General features: G+C 37.0%; 2 protein-coding genes across 2 annotated transcripts; both read left to right on the forward strand.

Moving 5' to 3' along the window:
- The first annotated feature begins 16941 nt into the window (after positions 1-16941).
- On the forward strand, positions 16942-17460 carry LOC142605857 (uncharacterized). Its single transcript, XM_075777285.1, has one exon. It carries the CDS (start codon positions 16942-16944, stop codon positions 17458-17460), a length of 519 nt encoding a protein of 172 aa, XP_075633400.1.
- Positions 17461-17688: 228 nt separating this feature from the next.
- Positions 17689-18306, forward strand: LOC142605858 (uncharacterized). Its single transcript, XM_075777286.1, has 2 exons — positions 17689-17796; positions 17845-18306. Exons 1-2 carry the CDS (start codon positions 17689-17691, stop codon positions 18304-18306), a joined length of 570 nt encoding a protein of 189 aa, XP_075633401.1.
- Positions 18307-27879: the final 9573 nt, after the last annotated feature.

Genomic DNA, 27879 nt, shown 5'->3' on the forward strand with positions numbered 1-27879 from the left:
CAATTTTGGAAAATTAAACCTTACAAGGTTTTGGGTCCTTGTTACAATCTATGCAAAAGAATACAAAATTTTTGGTTCGAGGTACAATCTATGAAAATCAAAGAAAGACAAAACACTAATCTGCCTATCCAAAAATCCTAAACTTGGAGGCCAGGTTACAAAATGGGAAGGTGTTAAGCACCCATTTCGCCTAGATGGAGTCTGGTCTTCTAGACTCTAATGACCAATATACCCTTTTTTGCATGATGTTGAATGATATGTTGAACACATATGACAGACGCTTGACAAGAATTAAATAACTTTACCTCATGAATATGTCTCTTTTTAAAAGAAAAACTAGATCTGTTTTGAGGGTAAAAATAATAAGACTTGGTTTTAAAAAAAAATCAGATATATCTTTATAAAAGAAAAAAAAAATGAAAGATTTTATCAAGAAAAAAAAAATCAGATCTGTTTTGTGTAAAGTGTTAAAAAAAAAGTGATTTTATCAAGAAAAATCATATATGTTTTTGTGTAAAGTAAAAAAAGGGTGATTTTATCAAGAAAAATTAGATCTCTTTTGAAAAGTAAAAAAAAGAGTGATTTTATAAAGAAAAATAAGATCTGTTTTGAAAAGTACAAAAAAATGATTTTTGGTTTAAAAAAATCAGAACTATTGTAAAAAAAAAAAAAGACTTTTGAAAAAGGATTCACATTCATGAGATAAATTCATTATGCATGCATCACATATTAAGAAAAGAAAAAAAAGACTTCAACCTAATTTTCAATCCCTTCTTTTAAATTTCAAAATCTGCAATTGTGTAACAAAAATCAAATTTGTATTTAATGAAATTACATATCAGTTTTGAGAGTTAAAAAAATCATATCTATATTTAATGAAAATACAAATAAGTTTTTAGAGTTAAGAAAAATCAGATCTGTATTTAATGAAAATACATATCAATTTTGAGAGAAAAAAATCAGAGCTGTATTCAATAAAAATACAGATCAGTTTTAAGAGTTAAAAAAATCAGATCTGTATTTAATGAAAATATAAATAAGTTTTTAGAGTTAAAAAAAATCAAATCTGTATTTAATGAAAATACATATCAGTTTTTAGAGAAAAAAAATCAAAGTTGTATTTAATGAAAATATAGACCAGTTTTGTGTTAAAAAATTAGATCTATAAAATTCAGATCAATTTTAAGAGTTAAAAAAATCAAATCTAAAAATTCAGATCAATTTTTGAATTTAAAGAAAATTTGATCTGAAAAATTCAGATCAGTTTTTGAGTTAAAAGACATCTTTGATAGTCAGCGAATTTTGAGATTTAAGAAAGAAATCACAACAATCAATCATCTAAGAACATATTAAAGAAAAACTTCAAACAAAACATGGCAATTACATCAAGAACTAGAAACATGTTAAACCTATCCATGCATCATCAACCAAAATTAATAGAGAAGAACAGAGAAAAATAGAATACCTCTTGCATGAGCGTGCTCTTTTTAGTGAAAGAATATTTTAGGATTTAAAGAAATTTATTCAACTCTTTGAAGCCTAAAATATTTTGCTTACAAAAAAGAAATTCCTAAGGCAAAAGCCTCCAAAACGTCTTTGATGTAAGGGGGAATTGAAAAGAAGAGAAGAGCCAGAAAGAGAGGGGGGGTCAGAAAGTGTAAAAAGTGTGATGAATTTTGAGAGGCATCCTCTATTTATAGAGGTTGGAAAGCTTCGACAAATTAGCTGAATGATCAAATACAATTTGAGACGCGTCCTCATCTCTAAAAAATTGAAAAGGGTAAGGTTTATCTCAGTCCAAGAGTCCTCGGGCTAGGCCTCGAGTTTGTGTCAATTGGCACTTGAGAAGTGCCGAATGGCCCTCTTGGGTGCCAGACCTGTATTTGAATTTTGGTCCACTTTGGACTCTTTTTTTGAGGATTTTTGAGCTGTGAATTGCACTTAGATACATTTTTAATCCATATTCTAAAAATTTAACCCCTTTTCTGGATATTCAGGTCTCTAAAGTGATGATTATCGTGTAGATAAACACTTTCCAAAAAGTCTTGATTATCCACAATTCCGTTGTTATCTGATTATCCACTTTATTCTCATGCAAGCAAGTCTATTTGTAACACTAACTAACAACCAATCACAAAATTATTTAATTAATTTTAATTGTCTAGCCAATCAGAATTAATTTAAATTAATCATGCGTGGTTGGTTCCACCTAAACAAAATGCATGCAAACCGTGCAAACTTATCATGTGATATCTTTTAATCCGACAGTTCGATTTAGAAATTGGACATACCATCGTGACCGTTAGAACCATAAGATCATTTTTATGATATGTAATAAATTAATTAATGCATGTAATGCAACTCTAAATATTGGGTATATGAATGGTCATTGTAGCCATCTTCTTTGATTAAATTATGGGTGCAAAATCGAGTGTCTATAGAATGTCCCCCATTGATGGAGCTTGCAAAGTGAATGCTAACGTAAAACAAAGACACTGATTTTAGCATCCATGCTATAGTTGAGGTTAACTTTTTCAAAGATCACCTAGCCCTTGAACCTAAAACCTTGGGACATAGAACTAGTATTTTGTTGTTTTGCCATAATGAAAATTGTGGATACTTGACCTACTTGATGATTGATAAACTTAAATTGAATCTTGAAATCTAAGGCGACTGAGAGGTTTCTCTATCTCAATCTAAATGTGGGGGGGGTGGGGTCGATCAAGGGGCTTTTCTACCTTAATCTGAATGGAAAGTAACCAAGGGGCTTCTCTACCTCGAAACTTGGGGCGATTGAGAGGCTTCTCTATCTCAATCTTGAATTGCGGGCGACTAAGGGGCTTTTCTACCTCGATTTTAAATGAAAGGTAACCAAGGGGCTTCTCTAGCTCAGAACTTGGGGCGATTGAGAGGCTTCTCTATCTCAATATTGAACTGTGGGTGACCAAGGGGCTTCTCTACCTCGATCTTGATGGAAGGTAACCAAGAGGCTTCGCTACCTCGGAACTTGGGATGATTAAGAGGCTTCTCTATCTCAATCTTGAATTGTGGGTGACCAAGGGGCTTTCCTACCTTGATCTTGATGGAAGGTAACCAAAAGGCTTCTCTACCTCGGAACCTGGGATGATTGAGAGGCTTCTCTATTTCAATCTTGAGTTGTGACAAACAAAGGCCTTCTCTACCTCGATCTTGATGGAAGGTGTCCAAGGGGCTTCTCTACCTCGAAACCTGGGATGATTAAGAGGCTTCTCTATCTCAATCTTAAATTGTGACTACCAAAGGGCTTCTCTACCTTGATCTTGATGGAAGGTGTCCAAGGGGCTTCTCTACCTCGGAGCCTAGGACGATTGAGAGGCTTCTCTATCTTAATCTTAAGTTGTGACAACCAAGGGGCTTCTCTACCTTGATCTTGATAGAAGGTGTCCAAGGGGCTTCTTTACCTCGGAATCTGAGGCGATTGAGAGGCTTTTCTATCTCAATCTTGAATTGTGACGACCAAGGGGCTTCTCTACTTTGATCTTGATCAAGGGTGTCCAAAGGGCTTCTCTACCTCGAAATCTCGGATTTTGCCTGCAAAATATCAAAATTTGAAATTAAACTTTTAATGATAACTACTGTATTGTTCCATGGTTTTGAGATGTGTGATCTTCATTTGTTCTTCCTTAATTTGAACTTTTTTAAAAAACTTTTAGCAAGAAAATTTTGATTGATTTTTGTAGTCCTTTGAAAAGATTTTTTTTTTTTGAAATTTGAAACTTGAAACTTAGAATTTAGAATTTGAAACTTTTTTTTTTTGAAAAATAGTATCCTTTGTCCTTGATCATCTCTAAGAATTTATTTTTCCTTCAAAGTCACAAGGTTTTGAGTTGGTGTCATCTATCTTTAGAAATTTTTTGAAATTTTTTTTTCATCTTTCTTGATTTTTTTTTTCACCTGAGTTGACTCAGCAACTCAGGTGGTAAGAATGGGGGGGGGGGGGAGGGGCCGAATTTTTTCCCCCCATTTCCCTTCTTCTTATTTTTTTGCTTTTCCCTCTTCACTCCTCCTTCTTTCTCCGTTGTTACTGTTCACTCTCACCTTCCACTTGCATTTTCTCCCTCACTACACCATTTCTTCTCTAAAAAATCACTTTCCTAAGCTTCTCAACCTTCTTTCACTTATCTCCCTCAACATCTTTTCAGATCTTTGTGTTCTTGACCATTTTTGCTACAAACCCATTTTTTTGAAACCCATCTCCAAACCTCAATTTTTCTTTGCATTGACAAGGACATCTTCCAATGGTCTTTCCTTTCTTACTTTTAATGGGAAAAAATGCCACCCATCTCTTGAGTGGAATGATGGAGAAGGGCTCATTCAAGACCCCAAGACCCATGCTCCACACTTCAAAAAAGTGAGCCTTTTTTTTTTTTTGGGAAATTTGTTGATTTCATGTTTTATTGAAAGTTTGGTGTTGAGACATTGTCATTCGGTTGTTGTTTGCCCTTGTTGAAACTTTGGACATTGTAGGGTTTGGTTGGAGATTCTTGGATCATGTTGTAATCTTGGCCTTGGGGCATTTTTGAATTGTTGAGCTGTTTGACATGGTGAAATTTGGGCAATGTTGATGGCTCATGATTTTTGGCAATGTATGTAATTTGTGGTATTGTTGGATGAATTTTGACTTGAATTTTTGAGGCATTAAAGTTATGAATTTTAGGGGTATTTTTGTGTAGGCTTGGTTGAACAAATTCATTTTGATGAATGTGGAAATTTTGTTGGAATGTGTAAGTCTTATTTCATGAGCATGGAAAATTTTTTGTGGGTATGGGTATGGAAAAATTATATGGTGGTATGTATTTTTGTATTGGACATGAAATTTTGGATATGGAAAATTTTTGTTGGGCATGTAATTTTGGTTATGGAAAATTTTTGTCGGTTATGGAAAATTTTTTGTTGCCGATGAGATTTTGGTCATCGAAAATTTTTGTTGGACATATGTCGACACCTGGGCCCGGGATGGTAGAACCATGGGTCTTCATTTGACCTCTTGCCGTGGTGATGCTCTCGCACGTGCAAGGCCAGTTGGAGGCCCCTCTTGAATGATTGTGTGCATGTATGTGGTTCGCGTGGAGCTTCGGGTGCTCTCTCCCTCTCTCTCTCTCTCTCTCTCTCTCTCTCGGGGGAGGAAGGTAGGTGTTCTACCTTTGGTGGTGTGGCAAGATTCTGGGCCATATTTTAGGTGATTACCAAAGGTGAGTGAAGTTGCCACCAATTATTGGATTTTTCTAAGGTGTGATTGGTCACCTGTTTCTAGCTGATTTTATTACCAGTCCTAGGCTAAGAAAAATGTCATTTTTCCTAATCTAATGTGGATGGCAAAAAATCTTGATTTTTGAGTTCGGAAGTTTGGTTACGTGTGGTAAAGGTGTTAGGTACCCCACAACACCTATCCGAGGATAGTCCTTTGTTTTGATAAAACCTTAATTTTTGCGAAAAAAATCCGGCAACGTGTCACCTTAATTTCGCTGCAGAAATTAGGCATCGCTTGCCTTAGGTGACATGGATCGTGACGATCACACCGGAGAGGGGCTAGTATTTATATTTATACATACATCATACACAATGCAAGCACACAGAGCAGGAGAGTAAATGCCTACATCCCTAGAGCATGGCCCAGAATATAAGTGCAGGAAAGTAAACAAGGGTCGCCATACTCTAAAGATGAGGATGAATGGTACACGGCATGATATACCTAATACAAACCATCTAAGAGAGAAAGAAGGAAGAAGGAATGAGTTTAAAAGAGTACATAACCAAAAAGGATGAACTAGGCTCCTAAACCATTGAACACAACCGCTTAAGTCAAATCTACATGCTTGACTTCGTGCCCTGTTTGCTTGCGCCTGGGAGACCGTGCCCTAACTCCAAGCGTCCTCGCTCCATGTGTGTACATGCAAAGGCAAAGACAAGAAACCAGCAGACAAACAATGGAAGGAAAAGATGCAAAGAGCATATGAAAGGCATAAAGCAGATGAGCATGATAGGCATGACGAGTAAAGAAACCAGGCAGCAAGCAAACAAGCAAAAGGGTAAACAAGCAAGAAAGCAAACAAAAGGTGGTGTCCATGAGGGATGAATGTAGGTTTGGATCAGATGTCCATAGCATCATTGTGTTGAATCATGGACGACACACTAGCAAGCAAGACTCATGCATGGACATGTGAGTAAGCGTGTAAAGATGCATAGAAAGCCAACGGGTGGCACAAGCAAGCATGGTAAGCATATCATCGCACAGAGCAAAAAAAGGGAAAGGTATGCATGAAGTAACCGGCATCATGGTAATGCATCCCAAATGGTTACATCCAAACAAGGCTTCATGGGCGTCGGATATAACCACACAACCACAAACTCGCTAATGGTGTCAAGCGTGGCAAAGCCTTGAACTAAAGAGACTAAAACAAGCATAAAGCATAAAAGCAAGCAAGCATAGATATGCAAATAAAGTGATCCAAACCCTTTGATATAGGCCAAGGTGCACGGATGAGGACGAGGACCAGGGGGTCTAGATCAGATTTTGACCAATAGACCAAAATGCAAGAAAATACGATAAAGGGAAAAAAAGGGTTATAATAGCACATGGCATGACAAACATAGCCTAGGTCTAGGCACACAAGCATGGCATGTAGCCATAAGCACATGGAGGAAAGCCTAAAGCGTGTAGGGATCATAGATCTAAGCACACAAGCATGTGAAAGCATAAATTTAGGTGTATATAGGCATAGGAACATGCATGTAAACATGTAAATTCTACAAGATTGAACTTACCCGTTTAAAGTAGTGTGGACAAGCACCTCGTCTTGGCGTACATGCCTCGCGATTCCAAATGAGGGTGTTTTGTTCAAGGTACTACAAGTTTAAACTCTATAACGGAGATGAAATGTGGCTACACATGATTCTAGATAATGGTGTACACTAGACTAAGTGTAATGTTAACCTCCCAAAGGAGCTATGTCATTATTACTTAGAGGCTAAAGGTAATACGGCATATTGTTAGTGTTTGATAAGAGCTATCATTATAGCACTAATAATGAGAATAGTTCTCAATCAATCATGGTGTTTATAATAAACTTGCTACCAAGGAATTATAGACATGGATTGGGTTGTCGTTGCATATTTTATATTATGATTTTATTAAGGTTTCATACTATATGTTTATATGCTAAATTGATAATGTCTAGTTTACTTATTATATTCATGTTTATTGTTTTCAGATTTAATCATGGCATCATTTAGCCCACTTGTTACTATTCTTAATCAAAACAATTTGACTAGATCAAGCAATCAAGGCATTTGGTTTTGAACAAAATCTAAATGAACCATGTATGTACAAAAGACATCAAGATAAAGCAGTAATGTTCCTAGTACTTTATGTTGATGATATTCTACTTATTGGAAATGATGTAAGGGTAATGTCTGTTGTAAAAATACATGTTTGTATCGCATACAAAACATACGCAGCGGAAAATTAACGGATCTACTTCATTCACAATTGATAACATGTATTATGTAAATTTCAGAATTTAAGAACAAGAGAGCGTACCTTGAAGTGATAAATTTCAAAACAAAGATCAGAAGCACTTGGGAACACTTTTTATCTTCATTCCAATTCCACTAACGCCCAAAAAGTGTGGTCTCTCAATCAGTTTCCAAAGGAGAATAATAGAGTGACTAACACTCACATATACACCATTTCACAATAATGTCTTTTTTACACAAAATTCTGTATGTTTCACCCTTGATATCTAACTGATTATCTAATTGGGCTAGCCTTTTGGGCCATTCCAATTGGGCTTAAGTGTGTGGCTTGGAGTGAGACTAAAATGGACCAATAAGACACTAGATCCAATGGGACTTGGGCTTTTCAGTCATTTCTTGACAAGTCCAAAATTACCATTAACTATATTTAATACCACTATATAAATATAGTTGCACTCTAGGCCTTATTTATAAATTATATCCCAAGACTTTATTGTACATGCAACCCCTTCATAAAATATTCATAGTAATATAAAGTTATAAATGTAGATTGTCACTTTGTAAATTACTACATCTTAATTCCTCAAGTACCCGGTTTAATCCTTTAATGTCATTCATCATGCATTTATAAAATCCAATTCCATAAATATATACTTTAGTAACTCCTTACTAAAGTGATTAGGCCTAACAATCTGAATAACCAAACCTATTAAACTTATCTCAATGGAATATTTTATATCTCCGTTAAGAGATTATGGATTCCATCTTGAGAATATATGTTCTATCAACACTAAATGTGGCTGCCCAACATACTAAGGTTTTGATCATGACTTTAGATCTCACTCCTGATATATCTAAGCAACCTACACTTCATGATCAAGTCCATTATTCTCTCAGGATAAAGAGTTTATGTAAATAGAAGTCGTGAGATTTATTATTCATTTGACAGTCGTTAGGAGTATAATAAATTTCACAGCTGTCTAGTTTAATATATTTTAACTCTTAAAACATATCAACATACCAACTAGAAATCTTAATTTCCATGATCAAGACAAATCATCTTAGTTGATATGTTACAGTCTTCGCAGATGTAATGCCCAATTTCATCACTGAGTATGAACTGAAATTTTAAGTTTACAAAAAACGTGTGCTTTATATCTTCTGTGACTTTTCACATAAATCACATACTATACATCTTATGGACTATATGATAATGTACCAATATTAATGTTACCTTTATTTTTAGATAATAATAAAACAACTTTATTAATCACAACATTAAGTCATACATAATGTCATACATAATATCATACATAATATCATATAATAGGATTTAAGGGCACACATCCTAACAATGTCATGTATAAAGGTTTGGTTATCAAGCCAATTTGATATGAAGGACTTCGGTAAAGCTAACTTTATTCTAGGGATCAAATTTTGGCGAGATCGCAAGAATAAGATGTTAGGTTTATCACAAGCTGGGTATATAGATAAGGTTCTAGAATAGTTTAGCATGCAAAACTCCAAGAAATGATTGCTTCCTTTCAGACATGGAGTTCCTCTATCTGATGACCAAAGACCTAAGACTCTTGAGGAAGAAAATGTGATGAGACAAGTTCCTTATGCCTCTGCAGTGGGAAGTCTCATGTATGCCATGCTTTGTACTAGATCAGAAATCTGTTATTCAGTTGGCATGGTCAGCCGATATCAATCAAATCCAAGACCAAAACATTGGTAAGCTGTAAAGCATATTCTCAAGTATCTACGTAGAACGAGAGATTATATGCTTGTTTACTGGTGTGAGGATTTGATTCCCATTGGCTATACAGTCAAATTTTCAATCAGATCTTAATTTCAGAAAGTCCACTTCAGGTTGTGTGTTAACCTTGGGAGGTGGAGCCATAAGTTGGAGGAGTGTTAAGCAATCTTGTATTGTTGACTCCACCATGGAAGCTGAATATGTTGCTGCTTATAAAGCGGCAAAAGAAGCTGTTTGGCACAAGAAATTCCTTTTTGATCTTGGTGTTGTGAGAATGAAGCAAGTTCCTATCACATTGTTCTGTGACAATAGTGGATCGGTTGCTCAATACAAGGATCCAAGGAATCACAAGAAATGAAAGCATATTGAAAGAAAGTACCATATTATTCAAGACATTGTTACTCGAGAAAATGTTGTAGTAGCAAAGATTGATAGTGCAAGTAATCTAACAAATCTCTTTACCAAAGCCTTGCCTCAAAAGACTCTCGAGTCACATTTGGAGGGAATGAGAGTTAGATTAGTACACAATAGTATTTAGGGCAAGTGAGAGATTGTTAGGATTAATGCCCTTAAATCCTATTGTATGATGCTATGTATGACATTATGTATGACTTAATGTTGTGATGAATAAAGTTATTTTCTTATTATCTAATACAATGGTAATATGAATATTGGACATTATCATATAGTCCATGAGATGCATAGTATGTGATTTAGTCACAGAAGATATAGATCACAAATTCTTTGTAAACTCAAGATTATAGTTCGTAGTTAGTGATGAAATTGGGCATTTTATCTGTGAAGACTATAACATATCAATTAAGATGATTTGTCTTGATCATGGAAGTGGAGACTTCTAGTTGATATGTTGATATGTTTTTAGAGTTAAGACATATTGAACTGGATCGTTGTGGGATTTATTATTCTCTTAACGACTGTCAAATGAATAATAAATTTCACGACTTCTATTTACATAAACTCTTAATCCTGAGAGAATAATGGACTTGATCATGAAGTGTAGGTTGCTTAGATATATCAGGAGTGAGATCTAAAGTCACGATAAAAACCTTAGTATGTTGGGCAGCCATATTTAGAGTTGATAGAACATATATTCTCAAGATGGAATTCATAATCTCTTAATGGAGATATAAAATATTCCTTTGAAATAAGTTTAATGGATTTGGTTATTCAGAGTATTAGGCCTAACTACTTTAGTAAGAAGTTACTAAAGTATGTATTTATGAAATTGTATTTCATATATATATGGTGAATAACATAAATGATTACACCGGTACTGAAGGATTAAGATGTAGTAATCTTCAAAGTGATAGTCTATATTTATGATTTTGTATTACTACGAATATTTTATAAAGGGGTTGCATGTACAATAAAGTCTTGGGATATAATTTATTAATAAGGCCTAAAGTACAATTATATTTATATAGTGGTATTAAATATAATTAATGGTAACTTTGGACTTGTCAAGAGTTGACAAAAAAGCTCAAAGCCCATTGGAACTAATGTCTTATTTGTTCCTTTTTGGTCCCATTCCAAGCCACATACTAAAGCCCAATTAGAATAGCCTAAAAGGCCAGCCCAATTAGATAATCAGTTAGATACAAAGAAAGAAACATACAGAATTTTAGTGAGAGATTATGAAATGGTGTGTATGTGAATGTAAGTCACTCTTTTATTCTCCCTTAGAAACTAATTGAGAGACCACACTTCTTGGGCATAAAGTGAAATTGGAGTAAAGATTAAAAGTGTTCCCAAGTACTTCTGATATTTGGTTTTGAATTTCACCGCACTAAGTTACGCTCTCTTGTTCTTGAATTCTAAAATTTCCAAGGAGAAGAAGATTGGGTACAAGAACACTACCTTGTATGGTTGGTGAAGATGCAAGAATTAAGAAGCTTTGATGTGTTTTTTGTGTTTGAGAGAGGGAAAAACGTGCAGAAAAACTAGACAGAGAGCCAAACTTAACAAAAAATTATCCTCCTCTAGTCTACGGAGTGCCTGGGGCTATTTATAGCCCTGGCGCGGATTTTGAGGCAGCGGACTTTGTAAGGCCGCTACGCCTTTCAAGGGCCGCCGCCTTGAAACGGCCATGGATGGGGTTGACTTGGAAATGTTGGACAGATTTTGACTTCCTGTTTCTGAAAAGGTATGGAACTTGAAAATCCAACGGTCAGATCAAAAGTTATGGCTCCCGGAAGTTAGTGGTGCATCAATCGGTGCGTTATCCCGGTTTTCATGATATCTTGGTTGATCTAACTCTGATTTTGACCCATGAATAGTCGTTGAAATGAGAATTTGATAATCTTCGTAATGGCATTGGTTTCAACCTGTTCTGATGGCCGTATCAAAATTTAGGGTTTTTAGGCCTACTCGAGGTCAACTTTGGGTCAAACTTTGTCAAACTTGTTTAAAATCTCCGAGAAGCCCAAGTTTGATATAAAACCATGGAAAATGTTATTTTGTGAGAATTTTGACCTTGTTTAACCTTTGGTCAACCCAGGGTTGACTAGGGGCATTTTGGTCATTGTGGCTGAAAAAGGCACTTTGAGCGCTCCGGTGTTCGAACGGGTTGTGCCATGCCATTGTATATGTTCTTGTGACCCCATGGAGAGAAAATGATATTTTGGATTTTTCGTGGTTCGGCATGCAAATCGAGGGCGGACAAAATACGGTATCAACAGCTGCTCCTTCTTTATCTGATATCTCAAGTGCGACGAGAGGTGTTGAATAAATAACGTGATTTCGAATTTTGTTGCCCCTTGGATTTGCGTGCAGAGATTATTCATGGATCGAGACCAGACCTTACCTGACTGGACTGAACTGCTGCAATTGCTTTTGAAATATTTTCCGGGCATGTCTCTAAGCTCTAGGAGAGGAAAAATGTTTTTTTTTTTTTAAGGTTTGGCAAGGTCAACATTGACTTGGTCAATGCTGACCGGCAGCCTTAAAAAATGCGCCAAGCTGACCCGGTGGCCTTACAAGGTGCGCTAGGCTGACCCGGTGGCCTTACAAGGTGCGCCGGGCAGCCCAGCCTAAATAAAGGCTTATAAGATCCCCTCTTGGCTCATTTTTTACCTTGCTTTCCACTTTTCTTCGACTTCCCACTTCTAAAAATTTTCTAGAGCAATCTTTAGTTTAGCGGGTCCATCTTTCCAGCTTTAGTCTGCCATTTCATTCCTTCCCGCATTTGAGTTCAATGTCTATTTTTTCCTTCTCTTCTTTTTTCTACAAGATGTTAGTAGCAATGCAACTAGGAAAGCATACGAGTGTTTATTTATTTATTATTATTTTTTTTTGGAATTTTCATAATCATATTTTTGCCATGATTTATGCCATGCTATCTTAGGAAAATATGCATATATTTTTGTTTTTGATATATGAGTGCATGAATATGCGGGAATTAGATGCTGAAAATAAAATGCGGGGTATTGGTAAGGGGACTTGCCTAGTAGTTGGGAATAGTGGAAATGGTGAGAAATTCGGGGGACCCAAGTAGAGAATTGTGTGGTGGTGAGCGTACGGCACAGCTGCTAGTTAACCCCACGATAGGATGTGAGCATACGACATGGCCGCCAGTTAACCCACTGTAGATTAGGAACTTCGAACTTGATGACTGTGATGGCGAGGTGTACGGCATAGTCGCTAGTTAACCTCAATATAAGATGTGAGCGTACGACATGGTCGCTAGTTAACCCACTGTAGATCAGGAACTTAGAACTTGATAACTGTGATGGCGAGGCGTATGGCACGGCCGCTAATTAACTTTAAGATAGGATGTGAGCATACAACACGGCCGTTAGTTAACCTACTGTAGATCGAGAACTTGGAAACTTTTCAAGAATTTGATAACTGTGTGATGGCGAGGCGTACGACACGACCGCTAGTTAACCTCAAGATGGGATGTGAGCATACGGCACAGTCGCTAGTTAACCCACTGTAGAATGCGAACTTGGAACTTCTTCAGGAATTTGATAACTGTGATGGCGAGGCGTACGGCACGGCCGCTAGTTAACCTCAAGATAGGATGTGAGCATACGGCATGGCTACTAGTTAACCCACTATAGATCGGGAACTTGGAAACTCTTCAGGAATTTGATAACTGTGTGATGGCGAGGCGTACGACACGATCTCTAGTTAACCTCAAAGTGGGATGTGAGCATACGACACGGCCGCTAGTTAACCTATTGTAGAATGTGAACTCGGAACTTCTTCAAGAATTTGATAATATTTATTATGGAGAGGCATATAACACGGCCGCTAGTTAATCTCAAGATGGGATTTGAGCATATGGCATAGCCGTAGTTAACCCACTGTAGAATGTGAACTCGGAACTTCTTCAAGAATTTGATAATTGTGATGGCGAGGCGTATGGCACGACCGCTAGTTAACCTCATGATAGGATGTGAGCATAAGGCACAGCTGCTATCACCTACTGTAGAATGCGAGCATATGGCACGGCCACTATCACTTGCTGTAGAATGCGAGCATACGGCACGACTACTATCACCCACTGTAGAATGCTAGCATACTGCATGGCCGCTATCACCCACTGTAGAATGCAAGCATACGGCACGGCCGCTATCACCCACTGTAGAATGCATGCAAGAATTTGCTTTTTTTTTTGTGAGATCATATGCTTGACATAGACCTGCATAACACATGTTTAGGAAAAAGTGTTAGGTCATTTGTATTGCTATTTAACTTATGGGCTTACCACTTATGTCTGAATTTCTTGTTGTTTTGTAGATTGTCTCGGAGGACAATATCGGGAAGAGATCGGGGGAAGGCCCTCGCTCATGTTGCGTCCTAGGGGGACTCTTCTTCTAACGATGAGACCGCTTCGATTGACAAGCGGGCGGCTCAAGTTTTGCAAAGCCATTTTGACTGCGGGGGTGATGACACTAGGCCCACCTGCGGCATTCCTATGGAAACCCATTCCAGGAGATGGTGCTCCGTCGAGACAGCTGGGCTTCCTCACGATGCATACCGCCCGAAGGGAAAGGGACCACCGGAGGAGAGATGTGAGCTGAGGATCTTGCTATTGGTGTGGATGATCTATCCGGAAATGAGATTCACCCAGACTTGGGTCCTTATAGGCGCAGTTTAAGGCCGAGGTTTCCACCGTGCTAGGCCGATGCCGATGCCGATGCCGATGCTTATACTGGAGTAGTAGACGATAGCATCAAAGACACTCATCTTCAGTGAGGGCTAAAGAGGTATCCTTCCGCTCAAGCACGGAAATGAGAGGTATGTTGTCTTCCTTTTCTCGTCATTTAGATTCATGTTATATGCATGTGCTAACAGATAGCTTTTGATTCTGAATGCAAAGGCCCTATAGGATTTGTGGTCGGGGTGCTTGGCCCGATTTTCTTCGATGGCTATCTAATCCTAGGACCCACCAACGCTATGGGGATTTCTTGAGAGAGCAGGGGCTCGAGGACTTTCTGAGGATCCCTCCATACTCCATAAGGCACGAGATTGAGGAGTCTTTGGTGCGGTGGTTTCATGCCGAGACTGGCACCTTTCATCTGGGCTATAGGGAGTATGCAGTTCTCCCTCTTGATTGGATAGCCATCTTGGGCGTCAGATTTGGTGGATATCCGATTCTGACTGATGACATGAGCAATTGCATAAGGCCTTCCTCTTTTTTGTTTGAGTTTTTAAAGCATAGTATAGTTTGTTAGGTAAGCTTAGAAACTGAGAGATGGTAGGGAGAGATGTTTATGATGAAATTCAGGATGTACTTATGAGATGTGATTTCATGTTTTGATACCAGAATGTATGAAAGAAACTAAATGGCACAATACAGGCATGTTAATGAATATGCAGGCAAATGCTTTGAAAATGCAAGATTATACAGATAAGTGATAAATGTAAAACATTTTCAAATGCTTTGAAAATGATTTGAAAATGCATGGTCCTATGAAGATATGCCTGGTATTGATCCCGAGATAGCTCAACACCACATTGATACCCATGCTCACATGGTACTTGTTAAGCAAAAGTTGAGGCGTATGAGAACCGAATGGCTTCTAAAGATCAAAGAAGAGGTCACCAAGCAATTAAAAGTAAGGTTCATCAAACTCATGCACCAAGTTGAGTGGATAGCCAATGTTGTGCTCGTACCAAAGAAGGATGGAAAATCAAGAATGTGCATAAATTTTAGGGATTTAAACAAAGCTTTCCCTAAGGATGATTTCCCTCTTCCCTATATAAATGTCTTAGTGGATAATACGGCCGATAATGTCTTGATGTCTTTCATGGATGATTTTTCGGGATATAGCCAAATCAAGATGGCTCTTAAGAATACGACTAAGACTACCTTCACCACAAAATGGAGAATCTATTATTAAACTGTTATGCTGTTTGGACTCAAGAATGCGGGCGTAACCTATCAAAGAATGGCCACAGCTTTGCTACACGACATGATGCAAAATGAGGTAGAGGTGTATGTTAATGACATGATTGTAAAATCCAAGGATAGAGAAGGTCACATCTTTAACTCGAGTAAGTTCTTTAAAAGGATCAAAGAGTATAAACAAAGAGTGAGTTTGCAAAAATGCACATTTAGGCAGGGAAACTGTTAGGCTTCTTAGTAAGTAATAGAGGGATCGAGCTTGATCCATCAAAGATCAAAGCAATATTAGAGATGCCTCCACCCAAGCGAGAGAAGGAGATAAGAGGATTCCTAGGTTGACTACAGTACATCAGCTGATTCATAGCCAAGCTCACCTCCACTTGTAAGTCCATCTTCAAGCTTTTAAGAAAGAATGAACCCCATGCATGGAACGATGAATGTTAGAAAGCCTTTGAACTTATTAAGGAACACCTTCTCCATCCACCCATCCTAGTACCCCCGAGGCATGGAAAGCCACTACTCCTATACCTCTCTATCATAAGAGATGCGGTCGGAAGCATGCTTGCACAAGAAGATGATGATAAGAATAAGAGAGCCGTGTACTACCTATGCAAAAGATTCCATGATTATGAGACTAGATACATACCCATAGAAAATAAGACACATCATCTTACCATTCCAAATGTGGATAGTAGCCAAAATGGACCCGTTGAAGTATTTGTTTGAAAGGCCTACCTTAAGTGGAAGGTAATCAAGATGGTTGATCCTATTGGAATAATTCAATTTGAAGTATGTGGCTAAAAAAAACAATCAAAGGAAGCATCGTGTCAGATTTTTGTGTCGAGAACCCTATAGAAGGAGAGGATGGTAGATAGGATTTTTGAAAAGAGGATATTTTAGACATCGAACTAGAGGCATGGAAAATGTACTTCGATGGAGCCATGAACCAATATGGGAATGGAATAAGGGCACTCTTGATCATGCCCGATGGATCTCACATACCTTTGGCAGTTAAGTTAAACTTCGAGGCAACGAATAAAATGGCAGAATATCAAGCTTGTATCGTCGAAATGGAAGCTCTCCGAGAGTTGGGGGTGAAAGAGATAGAGGTATTTGGAGATTTGACCTTGGTTATAGCCCAAGCCCAAAGATTGTGGAAGTTGAAGGAAGAATACTTGAAGCCTTATTAGCAATATTTAGAGGATTTGACCAAGACCTTTGATGGGATTGAATACACTATCATCCCTAGAGCTCAGAAACATTTTGTAGATGTCTTGGCTATCTTAGCCTCATGGTTGAAATACCCGAGGGAGTATGGACACGACCTTTAGAGATTGAACAGAGTTATGAACTAGTGCACAAGGGGAAAGCCGAGTCTTCAGTCTTGGCCATAGAAGAAGAAGGGGTTCCTTGGTATTATGACATCATGAAATTCTTGGAATTTGGAGTGTATCCTGACGGTGCCGATAAGAGAGAACTTCGTTTGATTAGGATGATGGCTATGCAATATATCCTATGTGGAGGACAGTTTTATAAGAGATCTTATGATGATATACACCTTCATTGGTTGAAGAAGGAAGAAATGGAAAAGGTCATGAGAGAAGTTCATCAAGAGATTTGTGGTCTTCACATGAATGGGAGAATGTTAGTCAAGAAGAACCTAAGGATAGGATACTATTGGAATACGAAGGAGGCCGATTGTGTGGACTTTGTGAAAAGTTGCCATGATTGCCAGACACATGTGAATCTGAATCACGTGCCACCTAGTGAACTATACAGCATGACCTCTCCATGGCCTTTCTCGATCTAGGACATAGATATGATAGGGAGAATAGCCCTTAAGGCCTCAAATAGACACGAGTACATTCTAGTGGCAATTAACTACTTCACTAAGTGGGTAGAGACGGCCTCCTACTCCATACTAAAAGCCAATCATGTGGCACAATTCATAGTGAATAACATCATTTGCAGATTTGGGGTACCATAAGAGGTCATCTCAAAAAATGGCTCCAATTTTGAGGGAGAGGTTTGAAAGATCATGGAGTTATACAACATTGAGCACTATAAGTCTTTACCATTCCGACCACAAACTAATGGGGCCATGGAAGCTGCCAATAAGGACATCAAGAATATCCTAGCCAAGATGGTAATGACATATAAGGATTGGGCTGAGAAACTTCCACTTGACTTGTAGGATTATAGAGCTTCTATTGGTGCATCGACTAGGGCAACCTTTCACTCTTTGGTCTATGGAAGCAAGACAGTCCTTCCCATTGAGGTGGAGATACAATCTTTGAGAATGCTAGTGGAAACCAAGGTCCTAGAGGAAGATTGGATGAAAGAAAGATATAAGCAATTGGCTTTGGTAGATGAGAAGAGAGCTAGGGCACACTACCATGCACAAAGGTACCAAAAGAGGATTACTAAAGCATTTAACAAAAAAGTAAAACTTAGAAACCTTAAAGAAGGGGACTTGGTCCTAAAATTGCTTAGAGATGAAACTGTTGATCCAAGAGGGAAGATGAAGCCAAGATGGTCTGGGCCTTTTATTATTAAGAAAATCATGTCAGGATGTGCTACTAGAATTACAAATTTGGATGGAGAAGAGATGTTTCACCCAATCGACATGGATAGGCTCCAAAGATATAACATTTAAAAGAAAAGAAAATAAAATAAAAAGAGAGAAAAAAGCCTGCTAGGTTGAAAACCTGAAAGGGCGACATAGGCGAAAATTAAGGCAAAAGAACCCCGCTAGATTGAAAACCCAAAAGGAAAATCTAAGCAAAAGATAAGGGCAAAGGCCATGGGCATGGTGAAAATTCCTATAAGGACGTCATAGGAAAAAATTACATGGCATTAGAAAAAGAAAAAAGAAGAAAGAAAAATAATGACAATAAGCAAAGATAATAAACGGATGATTCTCTTATTGCTCAAATTATAAGATAATAAGCAGTTTCCATAAGGGATTTGGAACATTCTAATCCTTTATTAAATTCAAAAAGAAAAGACATGAGAATCATAAAGTGCAAAAAAGTAAAATTTGGGGCATATCAAGGTGGTCAGTCAACCTTCTTTCTTTTGTTGGACCTCTTGTAGGCTTTCTCATCTATATGAACCCACTTCATGTCAGCCTCTATCCATTTCATGTACCCTGAAGTTGGACGAAGGAATTAAGGAAAGCAGATGCCTTTGGTTACCATCCTTCGCGACCAAGTCTCATGGATTCTACCCAAAATCCTCTCAGTAAATACCAAGGTATGGAAGGAACCATCATCACTAGGAGCTCCTTGACAGTCACCAAATTGCCTTGCAATACGACATGGAGAGTAGTAAGAGCAATAGCGGAGCCCAACCAAAGGAACACATTTATCCATAGCTGTGATTGACCATGCCTAAAATACGTCACCAGTCCATTACCCATTGAATATCTGAGACTTCAATATGCTTCATGAATTCAGTGAACTCATCAAGGTTCATCTCAGTGTGTTTATGTTAGGATTAGTGCCCTTAAATCCTATTGTATGATGCTATGTATGATATTATGTATGACATTATGTAAGACATGATGTATGACTTAATATTGTGTTTGATAAAGTTATTTTATTATTATCTAAAATAATGGTAACATGAATATGGGACATTATCATATAGTCCATGAGATGCATTGTATGTGATTTATGTGAAAAGTCACAAAAGATGTAAATCACAAGTTCTTTGTAAACTCAGAATTAATAGTTCGTAGTCGGTGATGAAATTGGGCATTTCATCTGCGAAGACTATAACGTGTCAACTAAGATGATTTGTCTTGATCATGGAAGTGGAAGCTTCTAGTTGATATGTTGATATGTTTTAAGAGTTAAAACATATTGAACAGGACCGCTGTGAGATTTATTATTGTTCTAACGACTGTCAAATGAATAATAAATCTCACGATTTCTATTTGCATGAACTCTTAATCTTGAGAGAATAATGGACCTGATCATGAAGTGTAGGTTGCTTTGATATATCAGGAGTGAGATCTGAAGTGACGGTCAAAACCTCGCATGTTTGGGCAGCCACATTTAGTGTTGATGGAACATATATTCTCAAGATGGAATTCATAGTCTCTTGATGGAGATATAAAATATTCTCTTGAGATAAGTTTAATGGTTCAGTTATTCAGAGAGTTAGGCCTAACCACTTTAGTGAGAAATTACTAAAGTATATGTTTATGAAATTGGATTTCATAAATATATAATGAATAACTTTAAAGAATTAAACCGGGTACTCAATGATAAGATGTAGTAATTTACAAAGTGGATTACATTTATGACTTTGTATTACTACGAATATTTTATGAAGGGGTTACGTGTATAATAAAGTCTTGGGATATAATTTATTAATAAGGCCTAGAGTGCAATTATATTTATATAGTGGTATTAAATATAATTAATGGTAACTTTGGACCTGTCAAGAGTTGACGGAAAAGCCCAAGGCCCATTGGAGCTAGTGTCTTGTTAGTCCCTTTTGGTCCCACTCCAAGCCACACACTAAAGCCCAATTGGAAAGGCCCAATAGGCCAACCCAATTAGATAATCAGTTAGTTATAAAGGGAGAAACATACAGAATTTTTATTAAGAAGAGTTTAGGAAAGAAAAAGAAACGGTGTGTGAGAGAGTGTGAGACACACTTTCATTCTCCCTTTGAAAAACTGATTGAGAGACTACACATCTTGGGCGTAAAGTGGAATTGGAGTGAAGATTAAAAGTGTTCTCAAGTGCTTCTAATCTTTCTTTTTAATTTCTCCACACCAAGGTACGCTATCTTGTTCTTAAATTCTGAAATTTACATGGTGCACGTTATCAATCATGAATGAAATAGATCCTTGTTCATCGCTTCCGCTGTGGGTTTTGCATGAGATGCAAAACCAGATTTTTTCCTTGAATTGGTATCAGAGCTAGGTTTTCATATCATGATTGTATAGCATGTGATTGAATTTTAGAATTTAAGAAAACTGTTATCTTTGTATTTTTTAATTTCTGCATAAAGATATTGTTTCATAAATCTTGTGTGCATTGATAAATATATGTGATATATTGTTCTACATATGCACGGATTGATCATTGATTCAACAACCATTAATGGAAGAATACAGTTGAGTGTTAATGCATTGACATATTGATTGTTATTTCACCAAGTTTGTATGGATTGCCAGTGTGATTGAATGAAAAGTAACAGTTATGGCCGTGATATCTATTTGGAAAATTAACAGTTATGGCCGTGATATCCATCTGGAAAAGTAACAGTTATTATCAAATGAAGGATAACTACCATTTGATTATACTTATTCCTTGCACCGTTTGACTTGGTCAATGGAAGTTACATAATATGGCTTTATGTGTTATACGTAAATGGTGTTTTTATGCATGGCTAGACTTTGTTTCATGATATAACTACCATTTGGTCTATTCTTATGTTGCATGGCTTGGCTTTTCAAGTACTCTTTTGTCTTGCATCAATAATAGCCATGGAAAAGTTGAATCCATGAATAAAGGATTCTTACAATCCGTAGGTTATGTGTGTATATATATATATATATATAAAGTAATAATTATATATTATATATATTAATTTGTATATTATATTATATATAATATAATATAAATTTTTATATATTATAAGGGTTTTTATTACGTTATATATATTTATATATATTAATGCTAGGGTTATGAAATTTATTCCTAATTAGATTAGGATTATATTTTTTCACGTGTCTAGCATTATTATCATTCTTGATTTTAAAAACCTTAATTTAAAATATCTAGTGGGAGAGAGATACAAGGGTTGGATCTCACGGCCTCCATTGTTGGTTCATAGTAGTGTGAAATATATACTTTGTCTTTGCCTCGAGCTTAGCATTCCATGCGGAGAGTATTTATTTCATGGTCCTACAAGATTGAATTTCTTGGTTTATAGTGGTTTGATAAACACCTTGTCTTAGCTTCGAGCTTTGCATTCCATGCGGAGGAGGGTGTTTTATCATTGTACTACAAAATAAGCCTGTTAAAGGGATGAGATGTGGTTACACATGATTCTAGACAATGGTATACACTAGACTAAGTATTTTAGTATCCTCTATGCTGAGTTCTTACTATTATTACTTAGAGGCTAAATGTAAAACGGCATATTATTAGTGTTTGATAAGAGTTATCATGATAGCACTAGTAATGAGAATTGTTCTCAATCAATCATAGTATTTTATGTTCACTCTATGCTGAGGGATATTGAATATGAGATTGAGTTGTCGTTGCACATGCTATTTTATAGTTTTATTAAGGTTCCATATTATATGCTTTTATGCTAAATTGATAATGTCTAATTTACTTATTATATTCATGTTTATTATTTTCAGATTTTGTCATGGCATCATTTAGCCCACTTGTTTCTATTCTTAACCAAAACAAACTGACTGGATCCAACAATGTTGACTGGAAAAGAAATTTGGACATTGTTCTTACTGCTGAAGAGCACAAGTATGTGCTTACTCAACCATGTCCTAACTTTCCTTCATTAGATGCTCCTCTTGAGGAAAAACAACGATATGATCGTTGGCAGAAATCTAATGAGATGGCCAAGTGCTACATCCTAGCATCCATCTCAAATGTTCTACAGCATCAAATGCAGGATGTAGAACTTGCTTCGGACATAATGCATAGTCTGAAGGAGATGTTTGGTGAGCAAGGCCGTTCTGCAAGGCAAGAAACCACAGGCAAATTTATAATACCAAAATGGCTGCGAAGTTCAAGGAGAGAGCATTGTCTTAGGATGATTGCTAATCTAAACACATTAGAAGTTTTAGGTGCCGACATTGATGGAGAATCCCAAGTGGATATGATACTCCAGTCACTACTGGGAGATCATTCAAGGAATTCAGACTCAATTATAATATGAACAAAAAGATTTATTCTTTTGTCCGAATTGATGAATGAGTTAGTGGCGGCGGAAGGCATCCTTGGTACTTCTAGTGTTGAAGCCAATGTGGGTGAAGCTTCTACTTCTCAACCTAAGTCGAAAGGCAAGGGTAAGAAGAAGAAGAAGAAGAAGGACTTCACTAAGAAAGATGGTAAACAAATTGCCTTAGGGGTTGCCAACAAGGGAAAGAAAACCAAAGGAAAGTGTTTCCATTGTGGTGAGAAAGGACATTGGAAGAGGAATTGTCCAACATTCAAGGCTGCCAAGAATAAAGGTATGAAAAGTTTATTTCTTCTTGAAATATGTTTGGTACAGAATCCAATGTAGCAGATTCCCTGTGTGTGGATTCATGCTTGTACTAATCATATCTTACATTCTTTGCAGGGGTTCCAGGAGACCAGAAAGTTGAATGAGGGAGAACTATTTCTTACTTTGGCTGATGGGAGCAAGATTCCGGTTGAAGCTGTTGGAGTGTTTAATTTGTGTTTTAAATCTAGAGTTTTAATATTGGAAGATTGTTTGTATGTACCTAATGTTCGTAGGAACTTAATTTCTGCAACTTATTTAGGTAAACATGGATATTGTGTTATCCTAAAAGACAATGTTGTAATAAAGAAGGATAAAGTGTTTATCTGTTCTGGCAATATTGTGGATGGTCTTTATATTTTAACTCCGATAAGCATGAATTATACAATTTCCTAATTAGATAGTAACTCTCATGTGAAATCATTAAAGAGAAAATTTCCTTCTACTAGTGATGCATATCTATGGCACTTGCGTTTAGGTCATATTAATTCAAGTAGGATTCAAAGACTCATCAAAGATGGACTTTTACAGCCCATGGATTTTGATGGTTTTCCAGTTTGCGAATCTTGTTTGGAAGGTAAGATGACCAAACGACCTTTTAATGCAAAGGGTAGAAGAGCCCAAGATTTGCTAGAACTAGTACATTCAGATGTATGTGGTCCTATGTCAATCCAAGCAAGAAGTGGCTATGAGTATTTCATTACTTTTACTGATGACTACTCTAGATTTGGTTATGTGTACCTAATGAAACGGAAGTCCGAAGCCTTTGAAAAGTTCAAAGAGTTTAGGGCTGAAGTTGAAAATCAATTGGGTAAACACATAAAGGCCATTCGATCTCGATCGAGGTGGCGAATACCTTCTTGGTGATTTTAAGGATTACTCGATCGAAAAAGGGATTATATCCCGGTGATCGCACTGTACTCCCACAACAAAATGGTGTAGCAGAAAGAAGGAATAGGACTTTTAGATATGGTTAGGTCCATGTTGAGTTATTCGACTCTACCAATTTCTTTTTGGGGATATGCCTTAAATAAATGTATCTTCTCGAATTTAGTACCTTCGAAGTCTATTCCTAAAACACCAGAGTTGTGGAATGGGCGTAAGCCTAGTATGAGACATCTCCACATTTGGTGTTGTCCAGACATGTGTTGAAAGGAAAGTCTGACAAGTTACAGTCTAAAACAGAAGTGGTATTTTTTGTAGGGTATCCAAAAGGAACAGTTGGAGGTTTATTCTATGGTCATAAGGATAATAAAGTGTTTGTTAGCACAAATGCCAAATTCTTGGAAAATGACTACATGAATAATTTTGCTCCTAGAAGTAGAGTTGTCTTGGCTGAAATAAATGAACCTGTAGTTGAACAACCAATGGATGAAACTAGGGATGATGTGACTGTATTAGATACACCACAAGATACTACTCATGAGATTTCTAGTGGGAGAATTATTCGGCCTCCTATAAGATTCATAGGTTTGGGAGAAACTTATGAGGCTATCTCAGAAGAGGCTAAATCGGATCCTTACACTTATGATGAAGCAATGAATGATATAGATGCACATCATTGGGTCCAAGCTATGAAATCTGAATTGGATTCTATGGATTCCAATCATGTATGGGATCTTGTAAAGGCGTCTAACGACATTAAACCTGTTGGTTGCAAATGGGTTTACAAGAGAAAGAGAGGGATAGATGGAAAGGTTGAAACCTTTAAAGCAAGACTAGTGGCGAAAGGGTATACACAAAAAGAAGGTATTGATTATGATGAAACTTTTTCGCCAGTAGCCATGCTTAAATCTATTAGAATTCTCTTATCCATTGCCGCTCATTATGATTATGAGATTTGGCAAATGGATGTCAAGACTGCATTTCTTAATGGCAATCTTGAAGAAGAAATATACATGTTGCAACCAGAAGGTTTCATAGCAAAGAACCAAGAGCATATGGTATGCAAGTTGAATAGGTCCATTTATGGACTTAAACAATCATCTAGGTCATGGAACATCAGATTTGATCAAGCAATCAAGTCATTTGGTTTTGAACAAAATCTTGATGAACCATGTGTGTACAAAAGGCATCGAGACAAAGTAGTAATGTTTCTAGTGCTTTATGTTGATGATATTCTACTCATTGGAAACGATGTAGGGGTAATGTCATCGGTTAAAGTTTGGTTGTCAAGCCAATTTGATATGAAGGACTTGGGTGAGGTTAACTTTATTCTAGGGATCAAGCTTTGGCGAGATCGCAAGAATAAGATGTTAGGCTTATCACAAGCTGGATATATAGATAAGGTTCTAGAACGGTTTAGCATGCAAAACTCCAAGAAAGGATTGCTTCCTTTTAGACATGGAGTTCCTCTGTCTGATGACCAAAGGCCTAATACTCAAGAGGAAGAAAATATGATGAGACAAGTTCCTTATGCTTCTGCAGTGGGAAGTCTCATGTATGCCATGCTTTGTACTAGACCAGATATTTGTTATTCAGTTGGCATGGTCAGCCGATATCAATCAAATCCAGGACCAACACATTGGCAAGCTGTAAAGCATATTCTCAAGTACCTTAGGAGAACGAGGGATTATATGCTTGTTTACCATAGTGAGGATTTGATTCCCATTGGCTATACAGATTCAGATTTTCAATCGGATCTAGATTTCAGAAAATCCACTTCAGGATGTGTTTTCACCTTGGGAGGTGGAGCCATAATTTGGAGGAGTGTCAAGCAATCTTGTATTGCGGACTCCACCATGGAAGCCGAGTACGTTGCTGCTTGTGAAGCAAAGAAAGGAGGTCAAGTTTGGCTTAAGAAATTCCTTTCTGATCTTGGTGTAGTGAGAATGGAGCAAGTTCCCATCACATTGTTTTGCGACAATAGTGGAGCGGTTGCACAATCCAAAGATCCAAGAAATCACAAGAAAGGAAAGCACATTGAGAGGAAGTACCACATCATTCAAGACATTGTTGCTCGTGGAGATGTTATGGTAGCAAAGATTGAAAGTGCAAATAATCTAGCAGATTCTTTTACCAAAGCCTTACCTCAAAGGACTTTCGAGTCACATTTGGAGGGAATGGGAGTTAGATTAGTGTACAATAGTCTTTAGGGCAAGTGGGAGATTGTTAGGATTAGTGCCCTTAAATCCTATTGTATGATGCTATGTATGATATTATGTATGACATTATGTAAGACATGATGTATGACTTAATATTGTGTTTGATAAAATTATTTTATTATTATCTAAAATAATGGTAACATGAATATGGGACATTATCATATAGTCCATGAGATGCATTGTATGTGATTTATGTGAAAAGTCACAGAAGATGTAAATCACAAGTTCTTTGTAAACTCAGAATTAATAGTTCGTAGTCGGTGATGAAATTGGGCATTTCATCTGCGAAGACTATAACGTGTCAACTAAGATGATTTGTCTTGATCATGGAAGTGGAAGCTTCTAGTTGATATGTTGATATGTTTTAAGAGTTAAAACATATTGAACAGGACCGCTGTGAGATTTATTATTGTTCTAACGACTGTCAAATGAATAATAAATCTCACGATTTCTATTTGCATGAACTCTTAATCTTGAGAGAATAATGGACCTGATCATGAAGTTGTAGGTTGCTTTGATATATCGTGAGTGAGATCCAAGTGACGGTCAAAACCTCGCATGTATGTTGGGCAGCCACATTTAGTGTTGATGGAACATATATTCTCAAGATGGAATTCATAGTCTCTTGATGGAGATATAAAATATTCTCTTGAGATAAGTTTAATGGTTCAGTTATTCAGAGAGTTAGGCCTAACCACTTTAGTGAGAAATTACTAAAGTATATGTTTATGAAATTGGATTTCATAAATATATAATGAATAACTTTAAAGAATTAAACCGGGTACTCAAGGATAAGATGTAGTAATTTACAAAGTGGCAGTCTACATTTATGACTTTGTATTACTACGAATATTTTATGAAGGGGTTACGTGTATAATAAAGTCTTGGGATATAATTTATTAATAAGGCCTAGAGTGCAATTATATTTATATAGTGGTATTAAATATAATTAATGGTAACTTTGGACCTGTCAAGAGTTGACGGAAAAGCCCAAGGCCCATTGGAGCTAGTGTCTTGTTAGTCCCTTTTGGTCCCACTCGAAGCCACACACTAAAGCCCAATTGGAAAGGCCCAATAGGCCAACCCAATTAGATAATCAGTTAGTTATAAAGGGAGAAACATACAGAATTTTTATGAAGAAGAGTTTAGGAAAGAAAAAGAAACGGTGTGTGAGAGAGTGTGAGACACACTTTCATTCTCCCTTTGAAAAACTGATTGAGAGACCACACATCTTGGGCGTAAAGTGGAATTGGAGTGAAGATTAAAAGTGTTCCCAAGTGCTTCTAATCTTTCTTTTTAATTTCTCCACACCAAGGTACGCTATCTTGTTCTTAAATTCTGAAATTTACATGGTGCACGTTATCAATCATGAATGAAATAGATCCTAGTTCATCGCTTCCGCTATGGGTTTTGCGTGAGATGCAAAACCAGATTTTTTTCCTTCAGTTTAGGCCTGCAGTCATGATAATGCTTGGGGAGATATTGACTAGGAGGAACGGTGGGAGGATGAAGCAATCGAAGTCTCTCATATAGCCATATCTGAAAAAGAAAAAAAGAGAGAAGAAGAGAAAAATAAAGCATGAGTGAAAGAAAAAAATTTATGAATTCAAAGATGATATGAAACCGAAATCCATGCAAAAATTAGAGGAATCCCACTAGGTTAAGAATCTAGGCAAAAATTAGGGATTAAACCTGATGAAAGAGAGGGCTCCCTGCAAAGAAGTTTTCTTCCTTCCTATGGACCACATCCAAGACATTGAGACTTTCAACCAAGATCATGCCCATAGGGTTTCCCCTCCTCAGATTACTAGCCACCCAGCACATCCTTTGATCTATGCGAAATGTCTCATGCACCAAGTAGTATCTCG

The sequence above is a fragment of the Castanea sativa genome, chromosome 8, assembly GCF_040712315.1.
Source record: "Castanea sativa cultivar Marrone di Chiusa Pesio chromosome 8, ASM4071231v1".
NCBI lineage: Eukaryota > Viridiplantae > Streptophyta > Magnoliopsida > Fagales > Fagaceae > Castanea > Castanea sativa.